Source organism: Malania oleifera, chromosome 3 (genome assembly GCF_029873635.1).
Source record: "Malania oleifera isolate guangnan ecotype guangnan chromosome 3, ASM2987363v1, whole genome shotgun sequence".
Lineage (NCBI taxonomy): Eukaryota > Viridiplantae > Streptophyta > Magnoliopsida > Santalales > Ximeniaceae > Malania > Malania oleifera.
This window is the reverse complement of record NC_080419.1, coordinates 30,047,273-30,075,061: the sequence shown is the minus strand read 5'-3', so window position 1 is coordinate 30,075,061 and position 27,789 is coordinate 30,047,273. Positions and strand designations below refer to the sequence as shown.

Sequence of the window (27,789 nt, the reverse complement as noted above, 5' to 3'; positions counted from 1 at the left end):
GTTGGATGTTGAAAATTTTTTAGATATATGGTATGATGATTCATAACAATATCACCAAACTCCAAAGTACGAGTCTAGAATATGAAATTTATGTTAAATTTTAATTCAAGTTTGATCAATGCCTTCAAGTATGAGTCTAGAATATGAAATTTATGTTAGATTTTAATTCAAGTTTGATCAATGCCTTCAAATATTAACATTTGAATGTTCGAGATGTCAAATATCTTCTTTTCAAAAAGTCTTCCCCATCATGCTCTATAGTATAAATTTGAAATTCCAAACTATAGTTTTGCACTAATATTACGTTTGATATGCAAGCCAAATCAAAGTCACTAGAGCAATATTAATGACACATGGTAATAGTACATTTCACTCAAAGTGATCCCATATAATAAAAAGGTAATATTATAAGCCTTCACACAAGAGGCAAACTACAAATATATGGTATGGCAACAACAATACGTGTAAATACTACTAAGACAAATGATCTAAACATTCCTCTTGTTCATCTAATCCTCACCATCCATCTTGTGACCCTCTTCTTCATCTCCATAGCAATGTTTAAAGTCTAAAACGCAACAAGGCAGAGGTCCCATCAAGCCCTTTTGCATTGAAGTAGGCACAATAGTCTCTCACTGTAGTTTCCTTATACTTGGGAGGATTCTCTTCTGTTAGCAGTTCCTTTATTGGTCTATAGAGTTTGGAGGATGGATAAAAGCCAGTGCTAAAAAAGCAAGCCACTGATACTCTCGTGCCAACACTGTTAGCCAATACTCTGTGTTCCACACTTTTGAACTTGTCATTCGTTATAAGCTGTTAAAGAATGGCCCAAAAAAATAAAGCAGCACAGTTAATTATTGACTAACAAAAAATATAGTTCACTTTATTTTGTTTTTTGTTTAGATTAAGAGCATATAGATACTTAGGTTCACAAGCACACATTGGTAGGAAAGCAAAATGAGACTTTATAAATGTATTATGAGTTTGTTAGAGATGACCAAACTTTTATTGAAGCCAGCTTAATTATTGATAATATTTGAACCCCCAATACAATGAGAGTAGTTTTTAATCTTCCATTTCTTTCTTTCCTTTTTTTTTAAAAAAAAAAAAAATAAGTAACAATAAAGGGATAATGGAATTAGCCCTTACCATTGTTACATTTTATAAACTTTGTTCATGAAATGGAATAGATATTGTATAAGAACGTAATAATTTTAAACAGAGCAGTGTGTCTTTAAAGCAAATGACTATATAAAAATTTATGTTATTTTATTACGAATAATTGCTAGTCCAATCAATAGTTCTCTCAATTATTTACCTTTCACTATTGATACTTTATTTTGAAAATTATTATACTCTTATGCAAGAGCTATTACATTCCCACACTATTAATTCCATGAACATGTATTTATTAGATTTTTTTTTTTTTTTGGAAAACTAACAATCATTATTAGACTTTCTGAAAGGACAAATCACATGGATAATGTTTGAGTTATTGAGAATGGAATGGCATGTTCGTATAAATATATTAGTTTTAGACCATTGAGCAGCACAACATATTAAGATGAGTTAACTTGAAATGTTTCTTATTGTTGTAATGGTTCTCTTTCAAATACAAGACTAAAGTCTTGCCGGGTTAGCTCAAGTGATAAAGACAAGTTGTAACTTTGGTGACCCCAAGGTCATGGATTCGATTCCTCCTTCAAAGTTCACTTTGGTGAACTACCAGGCGTGCATCAATGGTTGGACAGCTTTCACCCCCGATATAGTACCGCACCATAGTATCCAAAGTAACGCAATGGTAACTAAAGTAGCCGGATTATAAAAATAAAATAAAATAAATAAATACAAGACTAAAAGCAATTTTCTTATTATGAATCATATGAAATGAAATAATATTCTAACTAAACTTAATGAAGAAACCTTTACAAGAAAATAATATCACATGATGCAGATTGGACGGTTACTTAGCAAATAAGAACAGCACCATTAGTTTATTTAACCTAGAAAGAAAAAGAAAAAAATAAAATAAAACTCACCTGAAGAAGGTCGCCGACATTAACAACTAGGGCTCCAGGTGTAGGGTGAACATCTACCCAATGATTCTGATGCAGAACCTGGAGGCCTCCCATCTGATCTTGTAAAAGCACTGTAAGGAAGTCATTGTCTGCATGTTTACTTGTGCCTAAAGTTAATTCTGGCTGTGGGCATGCTGGATAATAATGACAGAGGACAAGTACTCCCTCGGCACAGTCCATATCTTTTAGATGGCTTGAGTTTAGCCCAAGAGCCTCGGACAGCAACTCAAACAATGAAAACCCAAGCATCTTTATGTGATTTGAATACTGCACCAGTATATCTCTACAAGTCAATCAAATAAAGAATGTAATTAAGATGATGTCTTGATAAGAAATTCCCTATTTACTGTATTTATAATTATAGCACTTCCTAGCTAGGTTTTTTTTTTCTTTTTTGATAATTCGTCACCATACCGCCACATTGGACATGATGACGCAGCACCAAAGTTGAGAAAGTGAAAGCCGTCCCCTCATTGACACACTCCTGATAATTCATTGACGTAATGTCTCAAGGGAGAATTGAATCCAAGACCTTGAGGTCGACAAAGTTACAAGTTTGTCGTTACCACTTGAGCTAGTCACGCTAGGCACTTCCTAGCTAAGTTAGCTTTTTTTTTTGTTGCAATCTCTTAAGCTAAAAATATCATTAGTTCAACTTTCAAATGCTACCATTATTTTACCAATGAACAGCATATGACTCTTGCAAAGCCTAGGTTTAGCTGTAACGCATTATGCTAGGTTATATTAATGGATGAATAGATAAGTGCTCGTGAAGAAAAAATGAATGAAAACTATTTTACCTTTTCCTCCCAAATAAGCATAGTCAAAAAAAAAAAAAGCATCAAGCAAATTAATAAGTAGGTTTCTTTTCAACCAATTTCTTCCTCTTTTTAGAAAGATTTGTTTTAAGAGAAGTGGAAAAGTTAGCTTGAATTCATTTCCTTCTTGCAAGCTTCCACACCACAAGTAAAAATAGAAAAAGAAGGTTTGATAAACTCACAGCTTCTGTTAATTTCTATTTTGTATTTTCTTTTTCTGCCTCTCTCTATTCCCTCAACCAAATGCGATAGTAATGCTTCATCATATTCCAAATAATGCAAGGTTCAGAGTTCTCTTCATTCCTTTCGCTTGTTATTTCAATGAAAAATGCTCAAGGTTAGTCATCTGGCTTATTTATTTGTCTCAGTTTGGGTAAACTAGTCTAACTATATACTATTAAAAAGGAAAAAGCAAGGCAATTTTTCATCTGTCTTCTTCTTTTTCTCTTAATCTTCCAAAAAATTGATGTCTTAATTTTGAATAATTTGTTAAAATTTTGATTGTAAGATAGAAATTTACAGAAATTTCAATTTTGAATTTGATGAAAAAGTAAGATTTTTGACCAAAAATTCAACAATTTCAGAAAAATATAAGACCATACTCACAAGCTCTGCAAGGCGAGCATAGGAAAGTAATACCTGCATACCTGCACACGACTGGCAACTCTTCAGGAGGAGGGGGATCAGGAGCCATCATGCTGAAAAAGGTATCCCTCCAATTAGCTGCGGGTGCAGAGTATAGATCAAAATTGCTATTGTAAACTATTTTCCGGGAGTTGTCCCGCGTGTAATTCTCCTTCTTCACCTCCTCATCTTGCTCGTAAAATCTGCGCACGCCTGCCAGCATCTCCTCCAAAACGCTCGCCGGTATCCCATGGTTTACCGCCTCGAAGAAGCCCCAACTCTCCGCCGCTTTCCTCACTTCTTCCACCACCTCCTTCCGCCGAATCGGGTCTCCGTCCATGCCTCCGAGATCTATCACCGGAAAAACGAACCGGGAATCCCCGTTTCCCGGCGCCTTCTTGGAATCATCCGGCGGGTGAAAGAACATCCGGGGGATCTCCACGACGCCGGCGTCGACGAGACCTTTGACCCCTGTTTTTGTTTCATCAAATGATTTTATCTCACTTCGCCGGTCGTAAATGGAGCCAGCCGGCGCCGGAAGTTCTCCCGAAGCAGAGACCTCCATTTCCAGCTATATATTCTCCCTAGCTCTGCTGAGAAAAATTAAAATCTTCTGTGCTATGCTTCCTCGATCTGATGACGCAAGCGTTGTTGCCCATAATTAGAGTTCGGCCCGCAATGTCATAGGTACTATCGATAGATGACCGACACATCCCATACAAAATGAATAATGCAAAATTCGAGTAGGATTTAATAGTGTTACGCCATTAAAAGATTGTGAGCTTATAAAGATGATTGTAGTTTTCTATTACATTATTTTATAGTAATACACTAAATTAATCATGACAAAAGAAATTGGCCTTCTTTGAGTTTTAATATAAAAAAAAATAGGAACCGCCCTTGAGGCTTAAAAAGTCTCGGGTATCACTCCGAAGTTTTTAAAAAAGTCATAATTCTTTCCTGAGTTTTGTTAAAAAATTACAAATATTTCCTTAAAAGAATTTTCTTTTTACACACTAGGTTCATGTCTTTTTGATAAACCTAAGGAAAGTTCAAGAAAAATCTCAAAAAATTTTAAAATCTTAAGGGAGGTATATGTCTTTCTATCAAATCTTGAGGAAATTCAATATCTTTTACCTAATTAATTAATTAATTATATTTATGTATAATATTATAATTACTGATATAAATATCTATAAAGTTTTTTTTTTCAAAAAGCTTTGAATTATCTAAAGTAGCTCACATCAAAGTACGAAACTTTTGGATCATTGAGAAGATTGGATGTACCTATCTACATCTCATTTGATTTGTATTGTCAATCACTTTCTCCATTTTCTACATTTTTCTTTGTTTTTTCACCATTCTTTTTTCAAAACTTTGTTTACTTTTTTATTTTCCTTACTTTTTCAATAACCTTTTTCTCTCACGGACAATTTTAAAAATAAAGAAAGAGAGTGGTTTTCTTTTCTTCGTGATTATGTGAGAGAGAGTGAGATGACACAGAGAAGAATGAAAAGCAAATGGGCTATAAAATTTAGAAATAAAATAATATGTAATATTTATACTTGGATGTCATAAACTTTTCTTTCTAAAATATTGTTAATAGGAATAAATATCAAACATAGACAATTTCATCATGTTAAAGAGTCTATGTTCAGTGTACAACAACTTTTGATATTGTCAACCGCTCTCTTGTTTTTCTTTTTTTTTTTCTTCTTGCCATCATTCTTGTTCAAAAGCTTCAATACCTTTTTTATTTTTTCAGACAATATACCTTTTTTGTTTGACTTTTGGGGCAAGGGAGGAGTACTCTTTTTCTAGAGAGAGAGAGAGAGAGAGAGCAAAGAAGAATGAAAAGATCAAATTAATAAAAAGATTAGGGAAGAAAAGAGTATGTAATGTTATGCTAAAAGATTGTCTTATGAAAACTTTCTTAATAGAGATGGATATGAGATGCATGAAAATTTCATCATCTTAAATAAAATTGTACAAGGCCTTCCTACAAAAGATTGGAAGAATCCAAGCAAAATCCATATTAATTGTTATGACCACATGTTCATTGCTGCAGCAATTTTTCGACACTTGTTTCTCTTCTTCCTGAGAATGCTGCAACATGACTTTTTTATCAAAAACCACATCTATACTAATCACTGCCTTGTTTTCCTTCGAATCCTAGAGTTTGAAGCCTTTCACCCTGTTCTCATACCCCAGAAAGATACACTGTCTAGACTTTGAGTTGGGAGTCCCAACCCGAAGTGTATAGTCTGACTCTTTTTTCGGAATACGTAATTTTCTACAAAATACAAAAAATTATATCGCAATATAAATATAAATCATGCACAAGATATAAAATAAAGAGTGTAAGGAAGAGAAAAAACAACACCAGTATTTTTACGTGGTTCGGCACCAAGCCTACGTCCACGCCTTAATACCAAGTCAAGGATTTCACAATCCACTATAAGCGCTCCTTCCGCAGCGGAGCAAGCCTTACAAACTCGGGAAAAAATCCCTACCGCTCACAAATAGTCTTTACCAATTCGGTTCACAAAGAACCTTACAACTTGGTTCACAAAGTACCTTTCACAAGAAGATGGAAGATTACAAAGAATGCTCCTTACAATGAGTAAATATGATTTACAACTCAAACCTCACATTATTCTCTCAAGAATTGAATCAAACACAATAAGTGAGTAAGGGAGAATGAGCACATGTAATGAAGAACTAATATGCAATGTGTTAGGTTTGTATCTTTTTAATAAATCTCACGAGAGGTTCATAAAATTCTTGAAAGTTCAAGAAAAATCTCAAAAAATTTTAAAATCTTAAGGAAGGTATATGCCTTTCTATCAAACCTTGAGGGAATTCAATGTCTTTTACCTAATTAATTATATTTATGTATATTATTATAATTATTGATATAAATATCTATAAAGTTTTTTTTTTCAAAAAGCCCTGAATTATCTAAAGTAGCTCACATCAAAGTATGAAACTTTTGGATCATTGAGAAGATTGGATGTACCTATCTACATCTCATTTGATTTGTATTGTCAATCACTTTCTCCATTTTCTACATTTTTCTTTGTTTTTTCACCATTCTTTTTCCAAAACTTTGTTTACTTTTTTATTTTCCTTTCTTTTGCAATAACCTTTTTCTCTCACGGACAATTTTAAAAATAAAGAAAGAGAGAGTGGTTTTCTTTTCTTCGTGATTATGTTAGAGAGAGTGAGATGACACAAAGAAGAATGAAAAGCAAATGGACTATAAAATTTAGAAACAAAATAATATGTAATATTTATACTTGGATGTCATAAACTTTTCTTTCTAAAATATTGTTAATAGGAATAAATATCAAACATAGACAATTTCATCATGTTAAGAGTCTATGTTCAGTGTACAACAACTTTTGATATTGTCAACCACTCTTTTTTATTTTCCTTCTTGTTCAAAAGCTTCAATACCTTTACCTTTTTTGTACTACATGGCCTTCCTACCAAAGATTGGAATAATCCAAGCAAAATCCATTTTAATTGTTATGTAAGTAATATCTATATCGCATACAAAAGTGAGAATATTGTAATTCATTTTACAGACACAAATATCCTTACACCATGTTTAGGGAGACCTTAAATTTATATTTGTGTTGATTTAGATAGGAAATAATGCAAAATCGTATTGAAATTTTTCAAAATACATCCAAATACTACAAAAAATAAGGTTATTAGTGAAGGATCAAAATTATCACTAATAATCCCAAAACCATCACTAATAGTATTAGTGACGAATTTATAAGTATTAGTGAAGATTTTAAATTAGTTGTTATATCTGTCGTTACTAATAATTATTAGTGATGAATATTGAAACTGTCACTAATAATATAGTAAAACCCTAATACCGTCACTATAAATTCTACATCGGCTCGTCTCAAAATCGTCACTAATAATATTAGTGACGATTTTGAAATTCGTCACTAATGTCCTACTATTAGTGACAATTTTGAATCATTCACTAATACTATACTATTAGTGACGATTTTGGAATTCGTCACTAATACCCTATTATTAGTGACAATTTTGAATCATTCACTAATACTTAAAATATGGACAATTATTAGTGACGATTTTAAAGCCGTCACTAATAATTTTAAAATTTATAATTTTTTTAATCATTATATTTTGTAAAAATCTGTAATTACATTTTCGCATACATAACATTAAACCATAATTACTACAAAATTCATAAATTATTCAAAATTCTAATTCAAATGCAGATACATTATACAAATTTAATTAAAATACAGAAATTTCATCTGTTCAAATAACAAAAAAATATTTAAAAAATAAAATCCAAATACAAATACATTATACAAATTCAAATTAAAATACAGAAATTTCATTTGTTCAAATAACAAAAAATAAATAAAAATAAAAAAATAATCAATAGTTGCATCTAACTATAGTGCATGGCATCGTGCTAATGTTATGACAACTGCAAATCCTATAAATTAAGAATTATTAAAAAAAAATTAGTATACGATTTTTTATCATATATGTATACGTACCATAAGTATCAATAATTTGATAGTAAAATAATCAGACATTCGTACACTAATGCGAAAGAAAAAACTTAAAAAAAAAAAAAAAAACTCGAGAGAAGTATAATAATTTAAGTGCAGTTATGGGAAATGTTCATCAGAGGAATTACTGATGAGTTCGCAAAAAGATTTAGTCATTCGGTGCATTATGGATAGTAATCTGCAATGCTGTTCACATAAAGGATGAAGTTTTAATATTCGTTTAACTTTCACTCATCCTTTCAAAAATATTTTAACATTCATTTTATCATAATTATCTTTGTACATGATTTATTTTGAGAAAATTTTAACGAAATTTTGGCAGCATGCCGTATGTAAATTGGACATTTTCTCATAAAACTTGTACTTGAAACCTAGTTATTTTCAACAAATAAATCATTTCAAACATGCAACAACCTAAATTAACTACCAGCATGCAATTCACAATATACTGCATCAGTCATGCAGTTGGCATTCAACACAAACATATATTTATGATATATATTATTTATATTATACATTTCTATACAATAGCTTATATCTTATAGTTGAAAAATAGTATGCACTAAATATTTTTTGGATGTTTAAATTTATATAAATAAAGTGTAAATGCTCAAACTAAATCAAAATCCAAGTAAAATATTTAATTTTTCTTTAAAAATATTATAATGATTTAAAAATTGGTTCAGATCAAATTATCAAACTGAACTGTTGGTTAATCAAACCATAGTGAACCAAAAGGTTTAGATCGATTTCGATTTACAAAAGCACTGAACCTAAACTTTTGGTTCGTTTCAATTTTGGAAGTTTCGATTCGGGTAACAGAATCATGAACAACCCCATTAGAGACTAATATCATAAGGTCAACAATAAAAAATGTAAGGATGTTCAGTAGCTAGTGAAGCTAGAGGCTAAGGTTAATACCACTCATGTCAAAATTTAGAATTATTCTATACTTATCCCCAATTACTATGATACAGCAAAGGAGAAAAACACAAAGCAATTAGCAGTATAGAATCACATCGTTGATGTGCACCACAATCGTTTTAGAGCAAAGATGACATTGTCCAACATAGAGGACTCGCTTCAATGGCTATGAAATCTATCTACCCTTGTCAAGATACTAGGAGAAATAGACTAAGGCTCTTTTTATGTTGTTTTTCTCTAACTAAGTCCCAAGCACTTCAGAAATTAAAATAAACCTAAACAAAACCTAATATTTGCTTCAAATCGTTTTCCATATTAGCCTCAATGATGCTGGTCGTGCATTTTATTTCAGCAATTTTCTGAGAATAATTTGTTTTACCTCAAAATAATCAGCTTCATGCCGGGTGAGGTTAGTTTAAATGATACTCATCATGCGCTTCACTTGGCAATCTTCTTGTAAGCCTACAGGAAAATCCTGAAATTAGGCTATTAGACCATTAAGTGACACTCATCATTTTTTAATGAGTAAGCATTTTTTTTTTCCTTCTACACTTTGATTGTCAAGAATATATTAGCCTTTCTAGGTCGAACAGTGATTGACTCATGAACCATACTAGTGAGTTGGTTAAATTGGAACAGCCAAAGTCTCAAAGTTTGAGACCGAGCGGTGCTTCCATCAGTGACAAATTTTCTGTGAATTCTGAAGGGACTTTTCATGTTGAGCTAAATTCATATTGAGAACTTGTAACGTAGAGAATTAAGTCATTTTATAACCAAGATAGATGAAGAACAATACCATAGACTGGCAGTCACTGACTCGGGGCATCAGCTATTGGAAGAAAAACCATGCCTGAGCTTGCTTCAAACTAACCCCTTCTTTTTGCACTGAAGCACCTATTTGTCGAATATATATCCATAGCATTGAATGTGCATAAATAAAAACATACTTGTATCAATAATTTTGCCACTGTCAAACAATGGCATGAGACCAATGCATTCATTGTTGACATAAATGATCAATTGTTTTATTGCTGTATCAATTAGTGTTTCTAGTCACCTCTATTTTTGAACTACCTGATACAAAATGGCAATATAATTACCCATCAAACACTCAATGCAAACCTTGAGGCAATACAAGCTGAAACTATGATTTTAGAGTATTAAAAGAGTGGAATTACTTGTAACCGCATTCGTTGTCGTACCATGAGACGAGCTTCACAAAATTTGGATTCAGAGCAATCCCAGCCTTTGCATCAAATATGCTTGACCTGAAAGAGTGAACCCAAATACCAAAATCTTGGAGAAAGCACAAAAGGGAATTTGCACCATGCTAGCGATGAAAATCTTGCTTCCATTCATTTAATCTCAAAAGGAAAAACACATCTGTTGAATGAATTTCAAGAAAAAATACAAGAGGATAAATTATACTTCAAACAGATACCCATGCAACCGAAAATCCCATAACCTAAACCTAATAAAATGCTGAAGAAGGAATATCAAATATAACCTTGAAGCAAAGATGGCAATCCTAACCTTTTATCACCCACAAAGTCTATAGACACCACATCATCTTCAGTGTAACCCAAGATCCCCTTGTGATTGCCCTCAGCCTCCTCCCTGTGGATCACAAAATAGTAGACAAAGAAAATGAGAAAAAAAAATCGAAACTATTTAATTACGCCGAGCACATAAAAGGGTTTCCATCACATACTTGATAACAACTTTGATCTGTTCATAAGTGGCAGCCTTCTCCAACCTAACAATTAGGTCAACAACCGAAACATCGACAGTGGGAACACGGAAAGACATTCTGGTCAATTTACCATTCAGTGCAGGCAGCACCTTTCCAACAGCCTGCGTGAAAATGAAAATAAAATACTAATTATTCAAGCTACACAATTTTGGCAGTGCGACTGGCTGACTACAACTTGCATTAATTTTCGAATAAAATTGAACATTAAGAAAACCCAAAATGTAAAATAATTATGCTATTAGTTTTTCTATCATGTTCTACAAATTCCAAATAAGGAAAGCATTAAGCAAAGTGTTAGGGTGTGACAATGTACTGGGGAAAATGGGGGAGTGAGATACTCTGCTATAATTGTATTCTTCAGGGATTTAGAATGAATATATGAATATCTGTGTTATCGCTTGTATGGTGATTCTCTTGTAGATGAATAATACAAGTAGTTCTTTTCATTGTGGTGTTCTGTTGCCTTGGATTATGATGTCTCTAATTGTTATAGTCTTATTCGGTGTATAAGAATATATTGCCCATGTGAAATCCTATTGTTCCTTGTTTTCCTTGAGTATTGAGACTCACCTGGTGCTCGTGCTTGCAGGCTTGAACGTGTGAGAGTTGGCTGACTTGTCGAGAGAGAGCTCTCAACGAGTGCCACACGGCCCTTACTTGAGTCCCATTTTGGGGGTCCATGACATTTGGTATCAGAGCACAGTGTGTGCGAGCACCATGCGTGGGATTATGAGAAATAAGTCAAGAAGAGTGAAGCGCATTGAGGCGCTTGAGACAAAACTTGCAACCCTGGAGACAATGTGCGGTGACCTCCAAGGGTTGGTGGCAACGTTGATAAAAGAGAAAGGTGTGTCAACAGAGCTTGAGGCCGCCGAAGAAAACCCTAGAGAAAATCTCTATGGGGTATCAAAAGTCGTAGAGAGACTTGAGGAACTTGAAAAATTCATTCCAAGTGTGAAATCCCTGGAGAAATGGCCAAGAGAGCTTGAGGCCTTCCAGAAGAGTATCGAGCAGTTGGAAGCCTTTGAGAGCAGGCTACAACATATTGAGGGCATATTGCCATCTCTTTCGTCCCAATGGGGAGAGCCAATAGAGCTTGAGGCCTCCTTACGGGAGCTAACGGATAATCTTGATTTCCTTACAGAAGATGTTAAAGTGTCCATTACTGCTTTGAATGAAGATTTGAAGGAGTTGGGCAATGTCCAAAGTGCGGTGGTCTAAGTCCAGAGGGATTTACAAGAGATCACTGCGAAAGTGAATGCAGTGGCACAGTTAGCCCGATGGCCAGTTTTACATCCAAATGAGAGTTCTCGATGGAAGGTACCGGAACCTAAAAGTTTTGGGGGTACACGAGATGCAAAGGAACTGGACAATTTCTTCTTTGATATGGAACACTACTTCACGTGCTCCCGAGTGGATGTAGAAGTGGACCGGGTCAATATGGCAACGGTATACCTGGTTGGGGATGCAAAATTGTGGTGGAGAACTAAATGGAATGATATTCAGCACAATAGATGTGTCATTAACACATGGAAGGGGTTGAAACAGGCGTTGAAGGCCCAATTCTATCCAGAAAATGTGGAGTATATAGCAAAGTGCAAAGTAATGGAATTGCAACAGACGGGCTCATTAAGGAGTTATGTAAGGGAATACCAAGCCTTGATGTTGGACATTGTAGACATAACTGAATCGGATAAACTGATTCATTTTCTTCGGGGTTTGAAGACATGGCCAAGAAATGAAATACGTCGATAAGGTGCTGGTGATCTCTCTTCTGCCCTCGCTGCTGCTGAACGGTTGGATGATTTTTCAGATAATTCTGGGAAGCGAAATTTCCCTACATCCGCCAATAATGATTCCCGTCCTAACAAAGTGTATAAGCCCACAAATTAGGGAAAGGATAAGGAGACAAATAGTTCTTGGAAAGATAAAGGAGCGCCCATGAATAGGGAGTGGAGGGGCGGACGAACGGGGGGTGAAGAGCGTCGATCGATCTCTTGTTTTCTTTGCATGGGACCACATCGAGTGGCGGAGTGCCCCGATCGTAAGGCTTTGAATGCTATGAAGGCCCTTCGAGGGGAAACCGAAACCTCGACAGCGATTCCAGAAGAACACCCGAATATGGTGGGAGCCTTGAGATTTTTGGGGGCATTAGAGCGTCAAGTAATTAACAACAAGTCTTAGGAGAAGGGACTAATGTATGTGGATCTACTTTTGAATGGAAAGAAAATCAGGGCCATGATTGATACAGGGGCCACCCATAATTTCATTGCTGATTCTGAAGCTCAACAGTTAGAATTGCAAGTAGATAAAGATGTGGGCAAGATAAAAGCAGTGAATTCTCCAGCATTAACCACGGTGGGGGTGGTACCTAAAGTGGCATGCCAAATGGGATCATAGTCTGGAACAGTTGATTTCACTGTGGCACCCCTTGACGACTTTGATGTGGTATTGGGGATGGATTTTCTTAAAGTGACACGCTCAATGCCGATCCAAGCTGCGGATTGTCTTGTGATAATGGGAAGTGCACCTTGTGCGGTCCCCGCAGTCTACAACAATTTCGATAAGAGGAAGTTGCTTTCAGCCCTCCAATTCAAAAAGGGAGTAAAAAGGGGAGAATATTCTTTCGTGGTTCTACCAATAGTCTTAGAAGATGCAGAAGTAGGGAAATATCAACTTGACATTAAGGAAGTTTTAGAAGAGTTCAAGGAGGTGATCCCGGAACAGCTACCGAGGGTTTTACCACCTCGACGACAGATTGACCACGAAATTGAACTTTTGCCAGGAGTAAAGCCGCCAGCACGTGCCCCTTATCGAATGGCGCCGCCTGAGTTAGCTGAACTTAGAAGGCAACTGAATGATCTTATTGCAGCAGGGTTCATCCGGCCTTCAAAAGCACCTTTTGGGGCCCCAGTTTTATTTCAGAAGAAACAAGATGGTAGTTTGCGCTTGTGTATAGATTATCGGGCTCTTAATAAGGTGACCGTGCGCAACAAGTATCCTATTCCACTGATTGCTGATATTTTTGACCAGTTAAGTACAGCTAGATATTTCATGAAACTGGACTTGAGGTCGGGATATCATCAAGTGCGCATTGTTGAGGGAGATGAACCGAAGACCACCTGTGTCACATGGTATGGAGCATTTGAATTCCTTGTCATGCCTTTTGGGCTAACAAATGCACCCGCTACCTTTTGTTCTCTAATGAATCAGGTTTTTCGGGACTACCTTGATCAGTTTGTTGTTGTTTACCTTGATGACATACTGGTTTTCAGCACATCCTTAGAAGAACATAAAGATCATCTTCGAAAGGTTTTTCAAAAACTCAAAGAAAATCATTTATATGTAAAAGGGGAGAAGTGTGCTTTCGCTCAAAAGCGTATTAAATTCTTGGGGCATATCATTGAGGAGGGCCAAATTCGGATGGATTCAGCTAAAGTAAAAACTATCAAGGAGTGGCGAGCACCTACATCCGTTAGAGAACTGCGATCTTTCTTGGGTCTAGCCAACTACTACCGAAAGTTTATAGAGGGGTACTCTAAAAGAGTTGTATTGTTAACGAATTTACTGAGGAAGGGGTACCATGGGGGTGGTCAGAAGAGTGTCAATCAGCATTTGTTGAATTAAAAGAAAATATTGTAGGAGATCCTGTGCTAATCTTTCCCTGATGTGACAAAACCGTTTGAAGTGCAAGTAGATGCCTCAGACTTTGCATTAGGGGGAGTTCTCTTGCAGGAAGGGCATCCAGTTGCTTTTGAAAGTAGAAAATTGTCGGGTGCCGAACGGAACTATACAGCACAAGAAAAGGAGCTTCTCGCAGTGGTACACTGTCTTCGGGTGTGGAGGCACTATCTCTTGGGGTCCAAATTTGTGGTAAAAACCGATAATGTAGCAGTTACTCATTTTTTGTCACGATCTGGACTAACGTCAAAACAAGCCCATTGGCAGGAGAAGCTAGCTGAATTTGATTTTGCTTTTGAATATAAAATGGGGAAGACGAATGAAGTGGTCGACGCTTTAAGTAGAAAAACTAAATTAGCAGCATTGAAAATCATCAATCATCTATCAACTAGTAGGGTGGCACTACCTTTGAAGAATCTTATCAAGGAACATTTAAGTACAGACCAGCAGGCGCAGTCACTAAGCAAACTAATTGACGAAGGGAAGACACGACAATTCTGGGTAGAAGATGGACTGATAATGACTAAAGGCAGGAGAGTCTATGTGCCTAAAGCTGGAAACTTGAGGAAAACCTTACTGAAAGAGTGTCATGATACGTTGTGGGCTGGTCATCCGGGATGGCGAAGAACTCATGCTTTGATTACACAGGGGTATTATTGGCCGAATATGCAAGATGATGTGATGAGTTATACTAAAACGTGCTGGATCTGTCAACAAGACAAGGTAGAAAGAAAGAAGACCTTAGGTTTATTGGAGTCATTGCTAGTTCCTGCTAGGCCATGGGAGAGTGTCTCTTTGGATTTCATTTCCTTGTTGCCAAAAGTAGAGGAGTTTGACACAATTTTGGTGGTGATTGACCGGTTCTCAAAGTATGCAACTTTCGTACCGGTCTCGAAGCCGTGTTCAGCAGAGAAGACAGCTCAGTTATTCTTCAAGCATGTGGTGAAGTATTGGGGTGTTCCAGAAAGCTTAATTAGTGATAGGGATGTTAGATTCACGGGGGGATTTTGGGGTGAACTCTTTCGCTTGATGGGTTCAAACCTTAATCTTTCCACGAGCTATCACCCACAGACAGATGGTCAAACTGAACGTTTTAATGGGATGCCGGAGGAATACTTGCGACATTTTGTTCACTCCAATCAGAAGAATTGGGTTACTTTACTGGACACGGCACAATTCTGTTTTAACTCTATGAAATCTTCTACAACTAATAAAAACCCTTCTGAGATTGTGACAGGTCAACAACCGACTCTTCCACACACTCTGGATGGTCCATACAAAGGAAATTGCCCAAAAGCCTACCAATTCACGAAAAATTGGTTGCAAAACATCGAAGTCACCCGAGCTCAGTTAGAAAAAGCATCCAAGCGCATGAAGAAATGGGCTGACAAAGGGAGACGACCACAACAATTTGAAGCTGGAGATCTGGTTCTTGTAAAAGTGCCGCCGGAGACATTTCGCTTTCTTCGTGGCAAGGATAAAAGGCTGTTACGTCATTACGAAGGTCCAATCAGAGTAATCGAAAAGGTGGGACATGCATCTTATCGGCTAGAGCAACCCGAGTGGATGAAAAGCCACAGACGTCCAGTCCATCCCGTGTTTCATGTAAGCAATTTAAAGCCATTCCACACAGATGAAGCAGATCCGCACCGACAAAAATTAAGGAGATCAACAATTTCCAGAAGGCATCCTGTCACCAAAGAAGTCCAGGAGATCATTGCAGACAGAGTAGTCAATCTAGAAGGTCGTCAACAACAACAATTTCTGGTTCAGTGGTTAGGACTGGGGGAAGAAGAGAATAGTTGGGAAACAGCAGACAACCTTCAACATGCCATACAGAAGATTGAAGATTTCAGAAATTCGTAGTCAACGACATCTACATCGACATCAGAAGAGTGAGAAGACCATCTACAACACATCGACGAGGACGTCGATAAATTGAGTGGGGGAGGATGTTAGGGTGTGACAATGTAATGGGGAAAATGGGGGAGTGAGATACTCTGCTATAATTGTATACTTCAGGGATTTAGAATGAATATATGAATATCTGTGTTATCGCTTGTATGGTGATTCTTTTGTAGATGAATAATACAAGTAGTTCTTTTCATTGTGGTGTTCTGTTGCCTTGGATTATGATGTCTCTGATTGTTATAGTCTTATTCGGTGCATAAGAATATATTGCCCATGTGAAATCCTATTGTTCCTTGTTTTCCTTGAGTATTGAGACTCACCTGGTGCTCGTGCTTGCAGGCTTGAACGTGTGAGAGTTGGCTAACTTGTCGAGGGAGAGCTCTCAACGAGTGCCACACGGCCCTTACTTGAGTCCCATTTTGGGGGTCCGTGACACAAAGCTTTAATATCCATTCAAAGAACAATATTGCTGCGAATAAAAAATGCATTTTAATAACTATACCTTGGCAGCCCCAGTGCTGCTAGGAATAATGTTGGAAGCAGTAGCTCTTCCACCTCTCCAGTCCTTGTTTGATGGACCATCAACAGTCTTCTGTGTAGCTGATAAATAAATTATTGAAGATATTAGCAACTTCAATGACTCCTTTAGCCATAACTATATGTGGATCAACCAGATGCTTCTAATGAACATGTTGATCCATTTCTTCGACAGGCAGGTAATTTTATACAGGGCAACACAAACACAGGCAGATGCATAAGCCAGAGAAACAAAAATAAAATAAAATGGTAATGAAAAAGAAAAATAAAAAAAAATATCAAGAAAATAGATGTAATACCCTTGTCAATTCCTTTACTGAGATCACTCGGTTTCCCTCCCGCTCAAAATGCTCAAAACCTGTCAATTTCTTGACTGAGTCAAGAAACACAGCGAAGCTGAACGGAGACGCCAGTGGCAACATCTCACCCACCTCGCCACTCTCCACGGCCTCCTCCCCCAAAAATTAACAAAATTGGTGCTTCAGGTGAGGGACCTGAAGAAGCAGGCAAAGGAAGCGGTGTCGGTTGCAGCGAAGCACGACAGCGACGTCGGTGGCAGCGGCGAGGGATCTGAGACCTCCTGGTGCTTCCCCAGTGACGCGGACGACATTATGCTGAGTTACTGCGGCGAAGGCGGGGAGATGATAAAGGCGACGGTGTGTTGCGAGGACCGGCCTGGTCTGAACGGGGACTTACACGCGATCGAGTCGGTGGGGGGGAGGGCGGTGAGGATGGAGATGGTGACAGTGGGCGGAAGGACGAAGAGCGTGGTTGTGATGCAACGCAGCCGCAACGGAGATTGTTGAAAGAAGGGAAAGGAAGAGGATGGGAGGGAAAGGAGCGAGGGAGATTGCGGGAACGCGCGGGTTTTAGTTTCAATGTATGACTATTAGTGATGGTTTGGAGAACCGTCACTAATAAGGGAATAATAGTGACGAAAATTTTCGTCACTAATAGTTTCAGATAATTTTTTTTTTTTTTTGTTAAAGAGAAAAGTATTAGCGATGATTTCCAAATTCGTCACTAATAAAGAGTTAATAGTGATGAATTTTTAAATTTATCACTAAAACTCTGAATTAAAATTTTTTAATTTTTTTTAAAAAGAGAATTATTAGTGATGGTTCCTAAATCCGTCACTAATATTCTGAACTAAAAATGTTTAATTTTTTTAAAAAGGGAATTATTAGTGACGATTCCCAAATCCATCACTAATAATGTGGCAATAGTGACGAATTTCTAAATTCGTCACTAATACTCTAAACTAAAAATGTTTAATTTTTTTTAAAAAAGGAATTTTTAGTAACGATTCTCAAATCCGTCACTAATAATGGGGAAATAGTGACGAATTTATATATTCACCACTAATACTCTGAACTAAAATTTTTTAATTTTTTAAAAAAGGGAATTATTAGTGATGGTTCCCAAATCCGTCACTAATAACGGGCAATAGTGACAAATTCCTATATTCGACACTAATACTCTAAACTAAAAATGTTATTTTTTTTTTAAAAAAGAAATTATTAGTGACGGTTTCCAAATTCATTACTAATAATGAGGCAATAGACGAATATCCATATTCGTCACTAATTTTCTGAACTAAAAATTTTTAATTCTTTTTAAAAAAGAAATTATTAGTGATGGTTTCCAAATCCGTCACTAATACTCTGAACTAAAAAATTTTACTTTTTTTTAAATAATATTAGTGACAGTTATTTAATCGTCACTAATGTTTATCTTTTAGTGACGAATTTAATTCGTTACTAATACCACAAAAATCGTCGCCAATATTTTTCCGAAATAATTTTTGCGCGAAAAATATTTTCGCACGATATTTTTCGGTTTTAGTAACGAAACTATTAGTGACATATTCAAATTCGTCACTAATAGTGTCATATTAGTAATGATTACCAGATTATTATACAGACCATAAATATAGTTTTCAAAGTCTGAGCATCTTAATATTTGTTGATGTGGCATGAGTTGGTAATAGAACGGTATAGTATTTATACAATTTACAAACACCATGTTTATAGCTTATTAGCAGTATTATCATGATATTTACACGTTTATGGAATAACGAATTTTTAATATACAGTATACTCAAAAACATATATTTTCAACAATTTCAGAACATCATAATTTTAAAACCACAACACCCAGACACTCAGATATTTAGACAGTTATTCAGTTATATAGAAACTAATTATTTAGTCAGTTATTCAAATTTTCAAATAAGTTTTACGGGGTTATGGTTATTTCAAAATCATGGTAAAACAGTATTTTAGAAATATCAGTCATTTATATGGTATCAGACGCTGATGGACTAGATTCAATCAGCAGAGCTCGGTACCATAGCTATATTCAGTTCTGAGTGCAACCACATTACTCAGATAGTACGTGGTATTTAGAAGTTGATCGTTCCTATGTTGTGGATAGGAGGTTAAATCATGACTTTCAGTTATCCATCCAGGGAATTTTCTCAGTTAGTATATATGTATGATCATATTTTTACAGAAAATAGTCACATCTATAGATATTAGAAGTATTATGAATAGAATATACAGAAAAATCCATTTACATTAAGCAACATAGGTATGATTTATATTGTAATAGGTATATGAGTTTTCCCAAATTCCGTTATATATGGTATTTCTAAATCATATTTTTACAATCATGTAACTCACTTGCCACACACTAGCAATAGCATATTTCATCTTACTGAGCGTTGTCTCATTCCAGTGATTTAATATTTTTCAGGTGATCCAACTAGGTGAGCAAATCAAGCTCGCAAATAAAAGGGGTTACGATACTGCCTTATCTAAGGGTGAGTATTTTGGGAAGTCTTCTGGTGTAACCCTAGTTTCAGTTGAGACTATTTTTGGGAAATGGTTGTGTATGTACAATTTGGGGAATATTCTAACACTCTGGTATTGTAAATATATATGTGTGGATATGTTTTTTTATGTATACAGCTTCCCGTTGCTTAGGTTGATGGTTTATTTAAATTAATAGGTTTCAGAGCAGTGTAAATTTCAATATAAATATATATTTTTTTAAAAAAAAAGATAATAATAATAATAAATAAATTAGCAGGTCGTTACAATTTAATAATAAATAAATTAGCAAGTCGTTACAGTTTGGTATTAGAGCCTAGGTTGTTAGGTTCTACAGACTTTAAAGTGCAGCGGAAGTAATATCAGGGTATAGGAAAGGATTTGAGGTTTGTTATGTAGTCTAGGTACAAGATTTTCATGGTGGTTTCTATATTTTTCTTGAAGTAACGATTTCAGGAAAATCATAGTAAACTATTTTTGGGTCGTGTGTTTAGGTTACGAGATCTGATTTTGAACTTAGAACAGGGGAGATAGTTAAGTATGAATGTGGGATTCAAGTTGAATGAAATAGATTAGGTTTATACAGGAGATAAGGTTCTTAAAATGTGTTCTTCGTTTTTCAGGATGGACCCAGGAAGTAGTGGCACGAACGCTGAGAATGACAGATCAAGACCTTCCAGTATGGGAGGTGGAGATACTAATGCAGTACTGCGCAACGTCACCCAGCAGGTGATGGCTAAGATGGTTAGGAGCTCATGGGAGCGTAGTTGCACGATCGAGCAGTTCACACGGATAAAGCTCCCATCTTTTTTTGGAAGAGATGACCCAGTTATAGCTGAAAATTGGGTCCAAGACATTGAAAAGACATTGGTAGTGCTCCCATGTACAGATGAACAAAAGGTGGTATTTGCGGCATTTAAACTAACAGGAGAGGTGAAGCGTTGGTGGAGATCAGCGTGACTAATTAAGGATCAAAGGCCAATTCAAGTGCCAGTATCGTGGGACCGATTCAAGGAGCTATTTTTCGAGCGATATTTTCCTACTATCGTTCGAAGCGTGAAGGCAACAGAGTTTATGCACCTAGTATAGGGGCAGATGATGACAGTATCTCAGTACGCAGCTCGATTTATTAAGTTGTCGTGATTTGCCCCACATTTAGCACCTGATGAAGAGAAAAGGGCAAGAAAGTTTGAAGAGGGTCTAAGGCAAAACTTGTTTGAGCAGGTAATTGGTTTTAAGGCTCAGACATTTGCGGAGGTCATAGATAGGCTGCGATTATTGAGAGTGGTATACAGAGAGGTATAGTAGGTCAGAGTCAGAGGAAGAGGCCCATGCCTCAGGGTTTTCAAGCTGGTTCTAGCAGGGGCCCATGGATAGGAGGCCGTGATAAGGAAGATCAGAGGCAAATGACAGGACCTCGTGAGAATTAGGGTGTGCACACCTACCCGGTATGTCAGATATGCAGGAGACGCTATTTAGGGGAGTGCCAAGTAGGGAGAGATGTTTGTTATCATTGTGGGAGACCCGGCCACATGGCACGTGTATGCCCAGGACCACCAGACCAGGTTCCGGCTCTCAGGCCCTATCGAGAAGGATATCAGGCACCTCGTGGAAACCAACAGAGGAATATGGCCCCAACGAGGGTTTACGCTTTGACGCCGGGTGATGCTAAGGCTGCCGCAGATGTGGTGACAGGTACTTTTACTGCTCTAACATATCCAGTTATTGTTTTATTTGATTCAGGTGCTATTCATTCCTTTGTCTCTGCGTCCTATGTCAAATTATCTGGAAGTGAGACCTAGTCATTAGATATAGAATTGTTAGTAGCTACACCGTCAGGGTCAGTGATGAGATGTCGAAGAGTGCTCAGGGGTTATCCAATAGAAATTCATAAGAGAGTGCTACTAGCTCACCTGATCATGTTAGATATGTGTGGGTTTGATGTAATATTGGGTATGAATTGGTTGGTAGTTAATCAAGCCAGTATTGATTGTTATCAAAAAGAAGTAATTTTCAAACCCCCTAGTGAGCAAGAATTCAGGTGTGTTGGCTCACGTGTACGTGCTCAGTCACAGCTAGTATCAGTCATGCAGGCTAGCAGGTTGCCCCTGGACGGAAGTCAGGGGTATATGGCTTTTGTAAAGGAAGTGCCAAAAAATGAATTGAAGCTTGACAGTACACCAGTAGTACGAGAATTTTCAGATATTTTTTCAGAGGAGCTACCTAGGTTGCCTCTCGAACGCGAGGTGAATTTAGCTATATATTTACCTCCAGCGACAGCGCCAATCTCTAAGATTCCTTACCGTATGGCTCCAACTAAATTGGGAGAATTAAAGGATCGATTGCAAGACTTGCTGGATAAGGGGTTTATATGACCCAGTGTATCGCCATGGGAAGCTCTAGTGTTGTTCGTAAAGAAGAAGAACGGATTTATGAGAATTTGTATTGATTCTAGAGAGATAAACAAAGTTACTATTAAGAACAAATATCCTCTACCCTGTATAGACGACCTGTTTGATCAGTTTTAGGGTACACTGGTATATTCCAAAATAGACCTCAGATCAGGTTATCAACAAGTGAGGGTAAAAGTAGAGGATGTTGTGAAAATAGCCTTCAAGACCAGGTATGGGCACTATGAATTCCTCGTTATGCCATTTGGTCTGACAAATGCCCCAACTGTGTTCATGGACTTGATGAATAGAGTTTTTCACCAGTATCTAGATCAGTTTGTAATGATTTTTATTGATGATATACTAGTGTACTCGAGGAGTTTTGAAAATCATGAGATGCATTTGAGACAGGTACTATAGACGCTCAGGGAGAAAAAGTTCTATACCAAGTTTAGCAAGTGTGAGTTCTGGCTTGAGAAGGTTGCATTTTTTGGCTATGTGATCTCAGGAGATGATATTTTAGTGGATCCCGGCAAGATTGACGTGGTGGTAAATTGGGCCAGGCTGAAGATTGTGCAGGAAGTTGGAAGTTTCTTGGGACTAAAAGGTTATTATTGTCGATTTGTTGAGGGGTTTTCAGCCTTATCAGGGCCTCTCACACGTTTGACTAGGAAAAATGTCATATTTGTGTGAGATGAAGAATGCGAGCAGAGTTTTCAGGAATTAAAGCAGCGGCTCGTCACTACACCAGTACTAACGATCCCATCAGGAGGCGATGGTTATGTAATTTATAGTGACACGTCTTTGAAAAGGCTCGATTGTGTATTGATGTAATATGGTAGGATGGTATTGTATGTTTCCAAGCAGTTGAAAGAATATGAAAAGAACTACCCTACTTACGATCTGAAATTGGCTGCAATGGTACACGCACTGAAGATTTTGAGGCATTACTTATATGGTGAGAAATGTGAGATATTTTTTTATCATAAGAGTCTAAAGTATTTATTTACACAAAAAGAGTTGAATATGCGATAAAGGAGATGGTTAGAACTTATCAAGGATTATGATTGCACCATCAGTTATCACCCAGGTAAAGCAAATGTGATGGCCAATGCACTGAGCCTTAAATCATAGGATACAGTGCAGTTAGCAGTAGCAATTCAGCACCTGATTCAGATGGATTTGGAAAGACTCGGCGTGGAGTTAGTGAAAGATGATCCTCATGCGTTTATTGCCAGTCTGGTTGTACAGCCTACATTATATGAAAGGATTAAAGTTGCTCAAGGAGATGATCCAAAATTAGCAGAAGTGATAACCAGAATATGGGATGATCAAGGAGAGGAATTCAACATTTCAAATGATGGGGCTTTGAGATTTCGCACCAGATTGTGCGTGCCTGCGGATGATAGCATTAGGAGAACAATCCTAGAAGAGGCTCACAAATCTCTGTACACTGTTCATCCTGGCAGTATGAAAATGAATAGAGATCTCCGAGAGTATTACTGGTGGAGTGGCATGAAGAGGGAGATTGCAGAATTCGTACAGTAGTGCTTAACGTGCCAGTAGGTTAAGGCTGAGCACTAGAGGCCGATAGGATAGTTGCAGCCACTTTTCATTCCTGAGTGGAAGTGGGACAATATATTCATGGATTTTGTTACTAAACTACCACCGGCGCCACGTGGTCAAAATGTCATTTGGGTAATCATGGATAGGCTAATGAAAACAGCTCATTTTCTACCCATTTAAGTTAGCTACCCTATGAATAGATTAGCAGAGATTTATATACAGGAGATTGTTCGACCTCATGGAGTGCCGATATCCATAGTCTCAGACCATGATCCACGTTCTATATCACGATTTTGGAAGAACTTGCAGGAGGCTTTGCGGACTCAGTTAGCATTCAGCACCGCTTTCCACCCTTAGTCAGACGGTCAGACAGAGAGAACGATCGAAGTACTTGAGGATATGCTGAGAGCGTGTGTATTGGATTTTGGGGTTAGTTAGACCCAGTATTTGCCACTGGTGTAATTTACCTATAACAGCAGCTATCAGGCTAGCATAAGCATGGCACCTTATGAAGCGTTTTATGGTAGGAGGTGTCGTTCTCCTTTATACTGGAGTGAGCTAGGTGAGAGACGAAATTTGGATCCAGAAATAGTACAGCAGGCGTACGATAAAGTCTAACTTATTCGAGATAGAATCAGTGCAACACAGAGTCGGCAGAAAAGCTACACGGATACTCGCCGCCGGGAATTGAAATTTGAAGTGGGAGACCATGCATTTCTAAAAATAGTACCACTGAAGGGAATCATGAGGCTTGGGAAGAAGGGTAAGTTGAACCCTACGTTTATTAGCCTATTTGAGATACTAGAGAAGATTAGATTAGTTTCCTATTGGCTAGCTTTACCACTATCTCTAGTATAGGATAGGTAGTATTTTAGTTTTGGGGGAATTTTCTTTTATAGATTTAATCTCCCAGAACTACCTATGTAACCACGGTATTCCTCTACCATAAGTGAGGGTAAGTAATAAAATAAGTAGATCGTTTATCGTAAAGGATGAGAAATCATATAAATAGTAAATTTCAAGGACAAAATTTTTATAAGGAGAGGAGAATGTAATAACCCAAGAAAATTTATCAGGGCCTCGTCGATGAACACAGGGGATTCGTCGATGAGGGTACATAAGGATCTCGTCAACAAAGGCATGTCTCATCGACGAGAAGATACCAAGAGGGGGTTTTTGGCAATCTGAAAATCGTCGATGAGGAGTTGAGGTTCGTCGATGAAATTCTTCAGGGACTTGTCGACGAGATGACGTGTCTCCTCAACGAATCTAGGGCTATAAGTACTCTTAAAAATGGATTTTCAACACAAAAATGGTGCAAAACCTTTTCTCTCTCTAGGATTTTCATCCCTCTCTCCTTCTCTCTAGAAATTCGGCTCCATTCTTCACTGGATTGACGATCCAAAGTTGCCACGTTACTCTTGGGAAGATTCTCTCCAAATCTGCTTGAGTGGATCGTTGGCGGAGTCAATATAGATTTCATCCCAAATTCAGGGTAAAGTTTTTTATTCAATATTTGGCATTCCAACAATTGTAGAAAATGTAGTAGTCGAAGAAATAATGATATTTAATTATGGGGGATGTTTTCGAGGTGTTGAGTGGGGAACCCTGCGGGTGTAGGACTAATTACAGTAGGGGATTTTAGCAGGAATCAGGTATAGGAAATATGCTATGCTAGAAAATCTTAGTATGATTTCAGTATAAATTATATGTTTTTACCAGATTATTATACAGACCATAAATATAGTTTTCAGAGTCTGAGCATCTTAATATTTGTTGGTGTGACATGAGTTGGTAACAGAACAGTACAGTATTTATACAATTTACAAACACCATGTTTACAACTTATTAGCAGTATTATCATGATATTTACACATTTATGGAATAATGAATTTTTAATATACAGTATACTCAGAAACATATATTTTCAGCAATTTCAAAACATCATATTTTAAAACCATAACACCCAGATACTCAGATATTTTGATAGGTATTCAGTTATACAGAAACTAATTATTCAGATTTTCAAATAAGTTTTACGGGGTTATGGTTATTTCAAAATCATGGTAAAACAGTATTTTAGAAATATCAGTTACTTATATGGTATCAGACCCTGATGGACCAGATTAGGTCAGTAGAGTTTGGTATCGTAGCTATATTCAGTTCAGAGTGCAACCACATTACTCAGATAGTATGTTTAGAAGTCGATTGTGCCTATGTTGTGGACAGGATCCCCTTCAAAAAAGGGTTGAGGGGGTCGATCTGACTATCGAAGTTCAGCTGACTTACCCTGGTCGGCCAACCAGGATAGGTCCCGCCTATGGGCCTCACAACCCTATCATGAGGGGTTAAATCATGATTTTCAGTTATACATCTAAGGAATTTTCTCAGTTATTATATATGTATGATCAGATTTTTACAAAAAATAGTCACACCTATAGATATTAGAAGTATTATGAATAGAATATATAGAAAAATCCGTTTTCGTTAAGCAACATAGGTATGATTTATACTGTAATAGGTATATGAGTTTTCTCAAATTCCGTTATATATGGTATTTGAAACACCCTGAACCCTAAAACCCGGGTCTGATGCGTTAAACTTGATAAAATCCCTGATAATCCATAATATACGCAGCGGAAAACATAATCATAATCTCCATATAACATAATACTAGAGTTTACTAATTCTAACTACCAACCATAATAAATTAATTATCCACCAATATTCAAATATATACATGTCTCCAAAACATTATCTACTAATACCAGTATGTTTCACAACCATCCATATCTTATAAAACTTAAAGCATAAATCATAAAACATAAAATAGACATATCAAAATTAACATAAAAATATACTATTTTCTTATATCTTCCACAAAATGTTATAAAATCTCGAGCTCTCAAAGCTCGATCTCGAGGAAATCCTAAAAAAAAAAAAGATACATTCATATTAGGGTGAGACACATCTCAGTAAGGGAAGAAACAATATATTAAAACAATGTGTGGCCAACATGAGTTTATATATGACATATTATTTAACATTTGAAAATCATTAACATAATTTCTGAAATCATTCCCTGAACCTAGTCAAACACATGCAAATGTTTAACCCACGAGATTACCCAGGATAGGGGTGATTACCCGCCCATACAAGTAGCACCCCTCTGCTCTGATATTTAGGCAACCCAAATGTCACAACTAAAACATACCAGGGCACTCACCTTACTCAGTAAGCCCTCAAGTGATAAATTGATCTCGTACTCACACAGTTCATACAAAAGTTTACCAGCGAAAGCCCTAAGGATAGGAAAATCTACCAGCCCATACAAGTAGGTTCCCTCTGCCCTAGTACGTTATGCGACTACTGCCACATCTGTAACTACTAGTGCACTCGCCTTACACAGCAAGCCCTCAGGCGAAAGGTAACGTGCTCTACGTACATACATACTTCTAATATTATAATACATCATTTTTTTCTGATCATTATTCAATCATACACATCTATTCATATTCATGGCTTAACATTGCATTGCATTTCACTTTAAGTGACTCTTTCCCATTTTACATTATTCACATGTCACATTTCATTTTCATTTCATTCATTTCTCTTTTCTTTCATTTCATTTCATACCCAGCATCTTTCAGCTGTTTTACCCAACATTTTTCAGCTGTCATACATTTACCCAGCCACTTTCAGCTGTGACACATTTACCCAGCCACTTTCAACTGTGACACATTTACCCAGCCACTTTTAGCTGTTACACATTTACACTTTCAGCTATTTCACATTTACCCAGCCACTTTCAGCTGTTACACGTTTACCCAACCACTTTTAGCTGTTTTACCCAGCATTTTTCAGCTATTTACATGATTGCATTAATACACACAAACAACATAGTCCATTTAACATTTTCATACTCAGTTCATTCCTTGTATATCATGCATCTCATACATATAACATATTTCCACACAGCATTCTTATTTACTCATGCCACACAATTTAGCAGTAAAATTCATACATTGCCTGAAAATAAGCCAACCCACAATTAACATTCATATACTAGAAAAATATTTTTAATTTCTTGCATAATTAT

At 36.7% G+C, this 27,789-nt stretch overlaps 2 protein-coding genes across 2 annotated transcripts; both read right to left on the bottom strand.

The window, feature by feature from the left end:
- Positions 1-312: 312 nt before the first annotated feature.
- Positions 313-4,278, bottom strand: LOC131151976 (1-aminocyclopropane-1-carboxylate oxidase homolog 1-like). The gene is made up of 3 exons (XM_058103515.1): positions 3,544-4,278; positions 2,040-2,361; positions 313-813 (listed from the first exon to the last, which is right to left on the bottom strand). Exons 1-3 carry the CDS (start codon positions 4,083-4,085, stop codon positions 562-564), a joined length of 1,116 nt encoding a protein of 371 aa, XP_057959498.1. The 5' UTR covers positions 4,086-4,278; the 3' UTR covers positions 313-561.
- A 5,810-nt stretch (positions 4,279-10,088) lies between these two features.
- LOC131151242 (glyceraldehyde-3-phosphate dehydrogenase, cytosolic-like) lies at positions 10,089-26,952 on the bottom strand (the record flags this gene model as incomplete). The annotated part of the gene is made up of 6 exons (XM_058102494.1): positions 10,089-10,092; positions 10,197-10,286; positions 10,552-10,635; positions 10,730-10,872; positions 16,866-16,963; positions 26,901-26,952. Coding segments are annotated over 6 exons (471 nt in total), but the record flags the coding sequence as incomplete, so codon positions are not given.
- Between the last annotated feature and the right edge of the window lie 837 nt (positions 26,953-27,789).